The sequence below is a fragment of the Myodes glareolus genome, chromosome 19 (assembly GCF_982192425.1).
Source record: "Myodes glareolus chromosome 19, mMyoGla1.1, whole genome shotgun sequence".
NCBI classification, from domain to species: Eukaryota; Metazoa; Chordata; class Mammalia; order Rodentia; family Cricetidae; genus Myodes; species Myodes glareolus.
The window spans coordinates 29,136,352-29,150,559 of NC_142044.1; the positions used below are offsets into that span (position 1 = coordinate 29,136,352).

General features: G+C 38.5%; 1 protein-coding gene across 9 annotated transcripts in view; it reads left to right on the forward strand.

The window, feature by feature from the left end:
* The first annotated feature begins 5,450 nt into the window (after positions 1-5,450).
* Phf20l1 (PHD finger protein 20 like 1) overlaps positions 5,451-14,208 on the forward strand; it is a 68,866-nt gene continuing 60,108 nt past the window's right edge. For 5 of the 9 annotated variants that reach the window (XM_085678910.2, XM_085678912.2, XM_085678913.2 and 2 more), the window contains exons 1-2: positions 5,453-5,716; positions 7,731-7,850. In XM_085678910.2, coding sequence (XP_085535036.1) covers positions 7,768-7,850 — 83 coding nt within the window. In that variant the 5' untranslated portion in view covers positions 5,453-5,716; positions 7,731-7,767. Of the gene's footprint in view, positions 5,717-7,730; positions 7,851-12,455; positions 12,599-14,208 lie in introns of those variants that run through there. The other 4 variants (XM_085678918.2, XM_085678911.2, XM_085678917.2 and 1 more) reach the window with 4 other exon arrangements.

Sequence of the window (14,208 nt, forward strand, 5' to 3'; positions counted from 1 at the left end):
ATTTTGTCCACAGAAGGCCCATAGTGTGGTTTATTAAGACATCACTCCCAAACTCAAATAAAAATCAGAGTCTAGGTGTTTGCATTTTAGCAAACCACCCAGGGAAGTCTATTACAGATGAGTTGGTGGGGTAAAACTTGAGAGATGCTATCATGGAGAGTAAAAGTGATACTAGTGAAGAAGAAAAATCAGAGAAGATACCATCTACCACCACAGCAGCTGAAAGAAAAGAGCCCTTCTCCTTTCTTGACACGGCAAAGGAGAGCATGTTTTGAGGCCTCAAGAGGGATTCTTAAGTCAAATGCTATTTTGAATAAGGAGCCTTCTTCGTCTTCTTTTCTTCTTCGTCTTCGTCTTCGTCTTCGTCTTCGTCTTCGTCTTCTTCTTCTTCTTCTTCTTCTTCTTCTTCTTCTTCTTCTTCTTCTTCTTCTTCTTCTTCCTCTTCTTCTTCTTCTTCTTCTTCCTCCTCCTCCTTCTCTTCCTTCTCTTCTTCTTCCTCCTCCTCCTCTTCTTCTTTTTCTTCTCCCCCCCGTGCCCCCTCTCTCTGTTTTTATACAGGGTTTCTCTGTGTAACAGTTCTAGCTGTCCTGGAACTAGCTCTGTATACCAGGCTGGCCTTGAACTCACAGAGATCCACCTGCCTCTGCCTCCCAAGTGCTGGGATTAAAGACATATGCCACAACTGCCTGGTCCTTACCTTAATATTAGCACTTTCTCGTGATGTATATGACATTATTCTGTATCTTTGTCTGAGGCTGCCAGGGGTACACCTGTTGCCCTAAAATAACTATTACTAATTAGCACTTCCTTCCACTCTCAAGGTGTCCAGAGTTGCAGGATAAATGGCTATAGACCATTCTTGCTTCAGAACAATTGGCACACTAAAACACATTGTCTCTCTCACTGACATACATACACCTGCACGTGGGTATGTTCACACATACATGGACACATATCTGTATATGTATACTTTTAGAAGTAAGATCTGTGATATCTTAAAAATACTTCTACCAAGTAGTAATTCTTTAAAATTGCAGAAACTCAAGTGCACATGGACATTTCATAAATATGTACTTATATTAACTTATACATACATATACATTATATATAATGATATCATCTGACATTCTACAATTATGCTATAGCCAGTTGTCAATAAGATTGGAGGAATTCTACATGAACAGAAAGCTCTAGTAACATCTAGAGATATGTCTGCCAGTTTGCTGGTAGCTTTGAGATTTGTCTGTAATTGATACATTCTGAACAACCTGAGGACTGGATATAGTCAGAGAGATAGGATATACAAGCTTTTATTCAGCTGAAGGAAGTTACATTAGCACCATTTTCAAATACGGTAGAATGAGAACATTTGCCAGTGCTGACTGTTGCAGCAGCAGTTCTTCATTAAACCGGTCCGTTAATGAATATTCTTGAATTATTATGTCTTTGATGAAGCTAATCACAAATATTAGATGAACAGAAAAATACCTGCCTTGTATTTCTGAGGACAGCTTCTACTTAGCAATGACTTTTCCCTACTGTAAGTTACATACATACTCAGTCGTTAAATATTCCAGCAAGCATTATGGTTCCACATTCATATTTCTAGTGTCGGAGGAATTCAGATCAATGATTCCTGCCTTACAAGTGTTGCTTCAAGATACTTTCCCCGCTGTTGGCTTGGTTCTGCCCAAACACAGCTGTAAGGCCTTTCTTTCTATATTTGGAGTTGGAGTGACTGATGGCTTACATCCACCATCTGGAAGAGGGTCTGCTGAGTAGAGAGAATAGAGAGGAAGCAGGAATACATGGCTCAGTTACATGGCTGGGAGATACTCTTAGAGTCTTGTCTACCCTGTACCAATGCCCTGATCTTAAATTCAGACTCTGTATGACAATAAGGGAATGCAATGTGTGAGGTTCTCTCTCTCTCTCTCTCTCTCTCTCTCTCTCCCTTCCTTCTTTCCTTCCTTTCTTTCTCTCTTCTTCTTTCTCCCACTCCTCATGTGTATGTGTGTAATGTTTCAAGAATGTAGATGCACGTGAATGTGTGTGCTTATAGAGGTCCAAGGTGGATGGTAAGAGTTTTCTTTGGTAACTCTCCACCTTAGTCATGGAGACATGGTCTCTCAATTGGACCCAGAGTTTAACATTACAACTAATCTAGCTTGCACCAAGGATCCCCTGTCTCTGCCATCTGAATACCACCACGTCTGTACACCCACTTAAAATTTAAATGGGTTATAGGGATACAAAGTCTAGTTCTTATACTTACATGGAAAGAACTTTAACCACTGAACCACGTGCATAGACCTAGGTGAAGTTTTTGTTAGTTTTGTGACATCTAATGCCTCCATTTTAGAGTAGATTATGTATTCCTCATACACTCACAAGATGTCAATATAACTGTGGTGGTTTGAGTTAGAATGGCCACAAATAGGATCATAGGGAGTCACACTATTGGGAGATGTGGTCCTGTTGGAGTAGTTGTGGCCTTGTTAGAAGAAGTATATCACTGAGGGTGGGTTTCAGAGTTTCAGAACCCGAATCCAGGCCCTGTGGTACTCTCTCTTCCTTCTGCCTGTCCCTCCAGATGTAGAACTCTCACATATCTTTTAGTTTAGGGATAGGGTTAGGGTTTCCAGCACCATGCCTGCCTGCCTGCCTGCCTGCCTGCTATCATGCTTCTTGTCATGACAGTAATGGACTAAATCTCTTAATTGTAAACCAGCCCCAATTAAATGTTTTTCTTTATAAAATTGCTGTGGTCATGGTATCTCTTCATAGCAATAAAACTCTAAGACAATGACACAAAGATAACCAAAAGATCAAGCATAGAAATAATGTACAATAAAGTAGCTCAATACACTATTTTCAGTCGTGATTTACAAAAAGACACAATGTTATACTCAAGTGTTTCCGTCTCAGTTGAATTCCTCTTGACTGTCATAGATACAAATACATGTGGATACAGGATTGCCCTAGCAGCGCCTCCTGTTGATGGGTAGAAAAAGTGCCCAATTTTCCTTCCTAACATAGTGGTTTCATTCTCTGGAAATTAAATAGCCTCCAAACTTACCTTGAGTTTACACATGAGACTCAGTTTTAGGCATGTTCAATTGTAAACAAGTTTTATTTCATTCATATGAGTATCTGGATGGACATCCAGATGTCATGCATGACTTGGGGGTAATTCTTCAAGCTAAAGAGCTGCATTGTACACTTCAAACTTTTTAGAAGACCTTGTGCCTTCTTGTTGAGTACTAAAGATTTCCTATTGCAATTTAGTGACAACTGCACATGACATTCTCATTTCCACCATGCAATCTGAGGGTGGGTATTAACTCCACAGGAACAGAAGCCATTCAAGGCACCAATTTACATTAGACCTCAGGACCACTAAAACTTTTTTCTATATTTGATAATTTTATACACTTACATCATAAATTTTTGTCGTGTTCACACCCCATTACCCTTCCTTATCCCTTCTCTAGCCAGAACCCCTCGCAGCGAGTCTCCATTTCACTTTCACATCTCTGTTTTGTGTGTTGCCCACTGAGTTTGCTCAAGGTTACTTGCAAGTGTAAGGAGGAGGTCCTTCCCAGTTTTCTTCTACTCAGTATTATTTGAGGGACGCTGTATTTGTGCTCCAGTTGAAATAGAAGGATCATCATTCTTTAGGGGAATTGGGTTGGTAGACACTTAACATAGTAAAGAATATATATACTCATATAAATATATGTATTCATGTATATATGCATAAATATTTATTTAGAAATTTACTGGTTTAAAGATCAGTGGGGTTTCTGCCAGGTTTCAGGAATATTTAGGTGTAGGTTCAAAGTCAGAAACTTTAGTGGTAGTGCCACTGATGTGATGTGTAGAAATCTTTCCTTATTATGAACACTGCTACCATCTCTGCAAACAAATTCTTATAGCAATACAGTTTAATTAGCATTTAAAGCCAGACCTTTTGCCACAAAGAAGACTAAGCTCATTAGATTCTAATATTTTCATCCCATTTAGTGAGAAGTTAATTCTTCCTCCAAGATTCCTTTAGTTTTGGAGAGTTAGACTTAGCAACAAATAACACACACACACACACACACACACACACATTACCTCTCAACATTGTTCATTTTTATGTTTAAATTCTTGTTTATAATTGCATGCTTGTTGTAGATGATGTGTGTTTCCTGGGCTCATCCTGATGTATCAAGGACATGTGCTGCTAAAACAGCAATTGTTGCAAACACTGTAAGCCACAGTAGGAAATTTGTTGAACTGGCATCATACATTGCCAATTCCTGTGATAAATATTACTTATATTTTAAGTTTATAGCAAATTAAATGAACAAGCATATTACTAAGAAAAATAGAAAGTATAATTCTGCCTGTGGCAGAAGAAAGGGTCTAGAAATATTTAGTTCATTTTGACTAATGACAACCATGGAGGAAATGTATGAGACATTCAAAAGAAAAACTGGATGACAAACATCATCTATCAACTTATTTACATTGTTTATAGCATCACCAAGCTCAGTATAACTCTGCAGCTATTAAAAACATATCTTTGAATGAATGTCTTTTGAATAAAATGTTGAATATGAGTATGTTTGCTCAATTTACAAAATCTCAGTATCATTGAAACTTAGAGTTACTTTGCTATTTTTTCTGTACACGATGAAGCAAGATAAATATAACTTCCATTTGTATGCAATGATGCACTTTAAAAACGTGGGAGGCAGAGTGATAAGAGTGGAGAGAGAAAGAAAATATAGATGTTTCCTCTCAGTATTTTGTCTGTGATCACTTTTGGGTTTTCTCAGAGCTGGGACAGGGACTCTTGTGCTTAATTCTGACAGACTCTGGGGCATGATAGTTACCCAGTAAAGGTAGTCCCTCTATCATTAGTTGTGTTGATTCGTGGAAGTCACGTCCTGGTAGCTATAGGCTCTATAGCTGAGCTCCACTTCTTAGGAATGTCTGTTAGTTGTTTAGTAAGAATTTCTGAGGTTGGAGAGCAGTATAATTGTGCGGTTGGGATTATTACATGTTATTTTTATAGAATAGTGTCAGTGATAAAGAATCCATTCCAGAGACACTCTGATTTTGTAATAGAGATCATTGTGTCTGTCGTTAATGTAGGCTGGAACAGATCTCAAGGAAAGTTTGTGGTGCATTTGTTTGCCCAATGTGTCAGCTAGAGAGATAAGACAAAAACCGACATCAAGAAGGCCTTCATCCTCTTCCCAGCACTAAGGGGAATCCAGACCTCAAGTCCCTTTACTCCCTACGAGCCCAGCCCCGACTGAAGCCCCGCCTCCAGAGCTGTCCTCCAATCAGCTGGGCCGCGTGAGCCCGGCCCTCACACGTCACGTGACGAAGCCCAGCCCGCTTCCGGTGCGTCGCGGGCGGCTGACGTCCCCGGCCGGCGTCGCGTCAGGGCTGGCCGGCGGCGGCGGCGGCGGTGGCGGCGGTGCGGCAGCGAAGGCGGCGATGGTAGCGGCCCCCGAGCGGGCTTGAGGGCTCGGACCCGGCTCCTTCCCCGCGTTTCCTCAGGCGGACGCGGCGCCGCTGGCCCGGCTCGCTCGGCTCCTGCTCCCTCCCCGGCCGCTGCCCGGGCAGACGCGGACGAGGCCCGCGCTGGCTGCCTTGACGCACCCCGGCTCGGCCCCGGACGGCCCGGTTGCTGTGCGGAGAGGAGGCCGAGTCGGTAAGAGGCGGCGACGGGGCCTGGAGACTGCCGGGTCCCCGGGCCGCACTCGCGCCCTCGTCGCTCTCGGCCGGCACCCGGCTCCCTGCCACCCGCCGGCCCTATTGTCTGCGCGCCGCCGCTCTCCCCCGCCTTCTTTCCCTTGCCGGGTGCTCGGCTGTCAACCTGCAGCTCCCGGGCTCCGGGCCAGCAGCGCCGCGGCCTTTCCTGGCTCCCCTTGCCACCCTTGCCCATATGGGCCCGCCTCGTCCTGTTCTCCACCTCTGCTTAGCTTCGCGGTCTTTCCCTCACCTGCTCACTTGCTCTGTGTTCCTGTCTGTCCTCTCACTGTCATCTCCGCTAACTTCACCGTCCTCACACCGCAGTTCTTTTTACCGCTTTTTCTGCCTTTTTTTTTCTTTTTATTCTTGTTGTGTTTCACCTACCCTTCTCTGTGTTAAGCAGTTTTGCTGTTAGGATCTTTCCAGTAGATTGTCTCTTGTAAAAGTTTTTAATTCAGATGCCTTCTTCATTTTCCCCATTTCCTCACAAGAGAATGGAAGTGCCTCATTCCTGAGAGTCACCGGGGGATTAGATTTACAGGCTGGAAGTTTGATCTTAGGAAATGTTAGCTTAACTGGCACATTGCCTCTTCGGATTCGATTTCTGCACATTTAAGTAACAGCCTTGTATGTTGCACACTTACAAGATTGCTATTTAAAATATTTAGATTTGTTCCCATTACACCCAATGCACCCTGGCTAGGAATCTTAACCTCACTGACACCATGCCAGAATATTCTATAGCCCCTTAGGCATGGGCTTGTAAACTTGATCCCCCCCCCCCCATCTTTGTGGCAAGCATTGATACTATTTCTTTTTTTTTTTCCTTTTCAGATTCAAAAAAAAAAAAAAAGGAAGGCACATTTGGAATTCTGTTTGCCATTATGTTTTTGCTTGTTTTGAGCAGTAACCAAACCATTATAAAAATAAATTTCAGTCGTGTGAGGTTTTTATTTATTTATTTATTTATTTTAGGGTTTTTGTGTTTGTGTGAAGTTCTTTTTATAAGCCGGAGAGAGTCTAGTCAGTAGGAATGTAAAACATGTTTTAAGCATCTTCCTCCAACAATAACAGCTTTATATTCCTGATTGCCAATTGTGTTTTGATAAGACTTGGCATACCAATTATATTTTCACTCCACTATCGATACTTGGAGAATGTATTCATTTCCCTCAAATACTTAGTAATGAAAAAGGCCTCAGGAGGCCAGTGTGACCTAAACAATAGTAAATACTTGATCTGTGAATGATCTACAGAGAATTTCTTTGCAGGTTTTATTTATTTTAATGATTATCATTGTGGGCACTATGTTGAGTTAACAATGGAAACCATACTCAGAGTCAAACTCCGGCATTATTGATTATTAAACGTGAAACTTAAGAAAAAAAACCCTCTGCAACTCTTTTTGTCAAAATTATGGAGTGATGTACTGCTGAAGTAGTATGTACTAATGCATGCTAATCTTACAGAAGATTGCTTAGAGTCCTCAGTGGCATAGGGCATGTCTACTGCTTCCTCCGGGATCTTAATGTTTTATATAGGGTTATACATTTTGACCTACTGAAAGATTTCTGGAAATTAAGTGAAAAGTAATTAAGCTATTACCCTCAAGGATTTCAATAAACAGGATAGTCTTAATTTTTAGAAACAGCATTTTCATCCTTGGGTGGAACTTTCTTGGGCATTTTTGAGTTAAGGTTTAAGGCATTTTAGCCATTCTTAAGTCTTAATAGCTTGTCCCTTCTTTTTTAGCTAGTTTTCCTTTCTGTTTTCCTTTTATTAATGCCTTGTCAATATTGCCTTCATATTGCATCCTTCCTGCAGGTGTTGGTAATCATCTAACTAAAAAACTGGAAAGTATTATAACTTTCCATGTATTATTTTGAAAGTTACTTAAATTCTGTTTGTTCTTTTAAGCCATATTCCCTGTGCATTTCATGCATTAGAATCTAACTGTCTTTTTTCCTCTTGAGGTAGTGGAAAGAAAATACTGAAGAATAGGATCTCAAGATGAGTAAAAAGCCCCCAAATCGTCCTGGAATCACTTTTGAGATTGGTGCTCGTTTGGAGGCACTGGACTACTTACAGAAATGGTATGGAAAATACAGAACTTTGGCCAAAAACATCAAATATGCAGCTTTAGTCAGTCAGTGGCTATCCTAACCACATGTCAGGCGAGTGAGTATATCTGTCCCTTGACAAATATACGTGCACATGGGGTTTTAGTTTTAGCCTTTATAAACTTCAGAGATTGTTTAGTACAGTACTTTAGATATTTGAGATTTTTTGAAAGTATTTTTTAAAATATGAGTCAAATAAAATGGTACCCTTGAATAACTAACAGCTATTTTTGGGGAGGGGAGGAAGGTTAATTCACATAATCGACTTCCTAAATTTGGACAGAGACCTTGACATGTCTGTTTTCTTGCTATTTTTCAGTGGTTAGGATTTTCACTTTCATAGTAACCATGCCCATCCTTCATTATCCCACAGAAAACCAAAATCACATCTAATCTCTTCCTTCCTAATGAGCAGAACCTAAAGGCATGTTGTATGAGAAAGGCAGAGTCTCTCAGAACTGCAAATATCTGTGAAAGGTGGTCAGTATATATGCGTGTCACTTACACAGTGGTGTAGGAAAGGGTGATATGGTAGTGTGATATTCATCTGGTTAGGAGGGGAGGGAAATAGCACACAGGGGTCCTTGGGCCACAGAGGAATAAGGATGAGGGAATGAGTTGCTCATTCTTATTAGAGGCTCATCATTCTGCCTGTTAGGTTAATGTCCTCTTGTTGGCATTCGTGGACCACTGAGAGAAGCATTTGATAGTTTCTGCCTTGCACCTTTGCTCTTTCTCCTGCTGCTCATTTGTTTTGGAGAAGAGCCTAGAAGCTTAGCTACTCCAGGACTTTATTTACTACACACTTTGACATTTTCTCTCACTGTATCTTCATTATAGCCATGATAGGAGCCTGTTTCTTACAAGGTGAATTGTGTTTCCTTGAAATTGGGAAGCACCTGAGAAATAGGTTTTATCATAGCAAGGATGATTAAGAAACAGTCTCCAGATTTTAACAGATATCAGCGAGGATGCGTTGATGACACTGATGAAATACTCACAGCTATGAAGTAGTACCTTTGCACTGTGCAGTAAAAGATGCCAGTTTGTGCAGAATGGCTTTCTTGTTTGTGATTTAGCCACCATCGTTTTACTGCAGAAGTACGCTATTGAGTTTTTGTGAGATATGAGTATAGAAAGAATCCTTTTTTGATGTGAATCTTCACCTTTTTTTAAGCTACTGCTTTTGTGAATAACAAGTTATTTCATATTTATATATTCGCATAGGCTTCTCAATCAACAAAGTGCCATTGAGCTATCGTCTAGCTTTGAAGAAGCATATAGTTTATTAGATCATGCAGTAGTTTCAGAGACACTAACATAACTTTGGCCTTGTTGTATAGGAAGTTTACCTTTGGTGATGAAATGTCTTCTAATTTAGTGGCTGTTAAATTTTGATTCAGTAATTAAATTTAAAAAGTATTTTTAGAGAATTCTTGTTCAGACCTTGGCTGATTGTATGTTAGTGTCCTGTGCTTCAAAGTAGAATTCCTGAAAACACATCACAATTGTAGCTTCTCAACAAGAGGTTCATGCTAGTAGGTTTAATGTCTACCCATATTTCTAGTGAGTTCAGTGATAATGATCTCATTGAGAAACATTGGTTAGAGTAATCACATGGCAAACACTGAAATTTGTTCTGATTTTAGTTTTTATAAACTCATTTATATAAACACTATTCTTGATGTGGCTCCTTACACATATACATATACACTCATTTGGGTAATTCAGATATTTTCTTAAGATTGAGTTTTGCTTTTTTTTTGTTAGTATCAAGAAATAGAGTTAGATCAACCTTAAATTTAATATTAAGTGGTTTATCACAGAACAACTGTTGAAGTGATAAGATCTACTTAAATTTCTAGGTAGCACAAAAGTTATATGAAGCTTTCTGTTTGTTTTTTTTTTAAAGCGGTTATATAGCTAAACAAGACAATTAACTATTCATAAAGAATAGTATCTATGTATATCATCCTACTTATAAAAATTTAATATTTCATATAAAGTCTTCATATATTTGTTTTAGTGTCAGATAAAAATTAATAACAATTTGGTTTTTAAAACTTCAGTAATTTTATGAGGACCAGAATAGCTAATATTTTAAAATATACTAAATATAGCTGGGCGGTGATGGTGCATGTCTTTAATCCCAGCACTCAGGAAGCAGAGTCAGGAGTATCTGTGAGTTCAAGGCCAGTCTGGTCTACACAGTGAGTTCCAGGACAGGCTCTAAGCTACACAGAGAAACTCTGTCTCACAACGAAAACAAAAACAAAATACTAAATAGAACTTTTTTGTTCCCTCCATTCTTTAATATTTTTTCATGTATAGTGAATGCTTTTAATATCCATATACATATGCTTTTATCATCCGTATACATTCAGTTCCATTAGAAAATTATTGGTTCATATTTGATATATACTTTGAACTGTTAAGTAACTGGATAGGCAGTGTAGAGCAATATTGCTAATCTTGTTTACTTTTTGTCCTTAAAGACATGTACACTGAACCACTTACTGTGGAATCAATTTATCATACTTTCTTTTAAAAAATAATTAGAGGTAACAGAGAGGTGGCTGAATAGTTAAGGGAACTTGTGTCTTTCCCATAGGATTCAAGTTTAGTTTCCAGTATCTGTGTGCAAAGGCTTACTACAACTGCCTCCATCTCCAGCTCCACAGGATGTGATCCTTCTGGCTTTCGAGAGTACCCTCACACACACACACATGCACACACGTTTAAAGAATATTTTTATGTTATATGTTAGTCTTTACCTGTTTGATTCCTGAGAAGGTCAGAAGAGAGTTACAAAGGGCTGTGACCCAACCATGTAGGTGCTGTTAAATGGGCCCAGGTCCTAAGAGCTGCAAGTGTTTTTAACCATTGAGCCATTTCTATCCACTTCTCCATATATAAAATTTAAGATAGAGAAAGAGAGAGAGAGAGAGAGAGGGAGAGAGAGAGAGAGAGAAAGAGAGAGAGAGAGAGAGAAACCAAGCATAGTAGCACACTCAGCAACTTAGGAGGCTAAAGTGGGAAATTAACAAGTTCAAGCATGGTAGCTCATTGTGCCTACCTCATAATAATATATCCCATTTTTGTCTGGCATGTACAGATTCTTGAGTTCAGTCCCTTGTACCATTCACCTCAACCGACAATAGCTAAAAAAGCACAAATACTGATAATGGTATAATTCTCAAAATGCCAGTTAGTTTAATCTGTATTTATAACAGGATTTTCATGTACAAAAAAGAACAGTAAATTTTGATGTATCCTAGTAATAAAAGGATATACTAAATTTAGTGGGAAGAAATAAAATGAAGATAAGCAACTTCTTTTATGTTTATGAAGACTTGAATTACTAGGAAAACGTCAATCTGTTTCCTAGGAAAAATACCATCAATAGTGCATAAACAACCAATACTACACTCTCCTTAAAGTTCATAAAGATAGCTTCTCTTTGAAAACTCACTTATATTGTTAAGTAGTGATTTGTTACATCCTATTTTCAAAGTAAACATGCAGCTATATTTATGAAAGCTGTTGATGGCTTATCTATTTATCTCTCTGCACTAATGAATACAGGCACTGAGAAGTCATTGTGGAGTTTGACTTTGTATTTGCCTTTGTTTCCTAGATCTTTTCTACACTGAGTAAACTCCTACTTTTAATTTTTAAATATTTTGTCATCTTTTTAAAAACATTTTCTTTTAACTTAGTTTCTGAGCAGCCTGCATAAGGACTTTAATGTTCTGGATTAGCTAATGTAATCAGTTGTTTTAAATTGTAGTTTTCTATCACATTATCCATCGTTGCCTACCTATGTCTACTCACACCTTGACATTGAGTTTTATCTCTGGAAGACATCATAAGAATACCATAACAAGTATTTTGATATAGGAATATATTTGGAGAAAGAGAATATTTATAATAAAGTTTTACCAAAGACACTAAGTGGATGGTTTTTAATTGATGCAGTTATTTATGATCTGGTAAGTATGGGCAAGTATGGTTTTGTTTAACAGTGCCACTGACTATTATCCATACAATATTTTCAGGATCAAATAAAAACATATCTAAACTTGGTTTGAATTCTACAATTTCAAACTTAAAACACTGACATAAATGTAAAGGGAGAGGGACAGCTACAAATTAAACTTCTGTGTATCTGAAGTCTTTAGTGTCCAGTCTTTTAGTAGACTGTAATATTGGCATGAGAGTGAGGTAGACTCACACAAGGAAAAAGATGTCATTGCAGCAGGCTGTTAGAGCCTAGTCTTTAACTGTTTAGCATATCTTCCTCCTCCGGTAGACTTCTAGATTGCAGAGCTCCTGTAGACACAGCAGCAGCTAACCAAGTGGAATATAGTTCGTAAGAAGTGATGATACTGGTTCTTAATAGTTTAACTGCTGCCATTTGATCAGGCTGTTATTCTGCAGTTAGTGATTTATTTATGAGAACATTGCAGATGGAGTGATATGCTGTTAGTCTTAGGAGATTTGAAATACAGTCAAAGTATTCAGATGAGTTCTGCTCTTCTGACTTCTTTTGGAATATTTCTATTAATTCTCTTCTAGATCTAAAGAAAAGGAAAGTGAGAGATTAAAAAGTGTGGAGATGTCTCCAAGTATGAGAGTTTGCTAGAACAGTTTAAATTTGAGTTGGCAAATGCTGTTCCCACACATTTGGAGGGTTTGAACTGTATGGAACATTTGCAAATGTGAGTGTTAACGTTGTTCCCAACAGAATTTTAATATGTGAGAAAGTTAAAGAAGTTAAGATTGTAGTAATGATACCTGTAATTGAAAATAAGTGCATATTTCCAAAATAAAAAGTTAACTTTATATTGGTGGCTTTTCAGAAGAATAAAGCAACTTGTAACCTATATCGAGGGCAGGAGAATGCCCCTGGAAATTAGTCACTTTAAAAGTAAAGTGGATTTAGATGAGTTCAAATAATTTCAAGATAGAGATTATTTAGCTGATGTGAGTAAAGTTTTTGTCTTTTTGTGTTTGGAATTTCAAAAGATTATTTTTAAAACTTGAAATGTAATTACTTTGAATCATTCACTGCCAATGAAAATTATATTTCTGGTACAACTCAGGAAAAAATGTGTAGTTGCATGTATAATACCAAAATAATTGAATTATATATTAGGTTCATAAATGCACACACACACACCAACACACATCAATAGGCAACAGTTTAAGGGCCCTTTGTGCAGAGAACTCAAAGTGAAATGGTAAGAACTTCGTTTTAAAATTCTGATGTTTAATCTGATCATTAGGTGGGCCTGTGCCTGCATGTAAACACTAACCTATACACCAGAGCTCTGCCTGCTGTGTTTAAGATGCTAATGATGAGACCTCCGCCTCCTGATAAAAAAGTATGAAAAGCAAGATTAGAAATTGGATAGGGTAGGCTCATCAAACACGCTTGGTTCCTTTGTCCTTGTGCTCAGCATATTGGTGTATTTTTAAATCCATATTCTGGTTTTCTGGTTGACTTTTGTTTGTTTTTTTAAGCCCTATTTTCTTTGAAAAAAGAAAGGGTTATTTGATAAAGTAAATTTAATTAGAATCCAGAAAATATGTGTTGTCAATGCTTTTTGCGTCATGTGTTTTGTGTCTCTGTGTTGGTGTTCTTCTAGTGAGTGTGTCCCATTGTAGGGTTTTCCCAGTTACAACCCCACTTTCCTTTATCTCTTTTCACCTTTTCTGGGTTGACAGATAATTGTATTTATAGATGGACCTGTCACAGATCTGAAATAGAAATAAAGTAGGTATGAAAATTTTATAGGTAGTTTTTCAAAACTGCTAGTCACTTAGAAGAAGAAATGGTGTTCAGACATGTAGAGAAAGGCCAGTATAATTTGGAACCAAAATATAGGGGTCTGAAACATTTGGATGATAGAAACCTTTCAGTCCAGGTAGGGTGAGATCACCAGTACAGTCCACTGCATCATGTAGATTTCCAAGAGCACTCACCTGTTGGCTAAATGTGCCTAGCTCAGCACTGTTCCTGACTTCTCTAGTGGTGTATGTACATGGTATGTAAGAACCCTCTGGTGCCCTTGTTCTTAGAATTACAGTTTTTAGGCAAGGCAAGCTAATTTCAGGTCTGCCTGTCCAAAGAACTCCCTCCTGATTTTGGCTTAGAAGCCAATCTTTAAATTAACAATTTTGTTTCATGGCTTCATCGATTTGTAAATATCTGAAGGTGAAATCTCAGGCTGGCTGTGCTTTTTTTTTTTGTGAGTTCATATAATGGCAGAGATTGGGCACAAACTAAAAAAGAGTGAATGTTTGATATGTGGTTTAATGGCAGCCA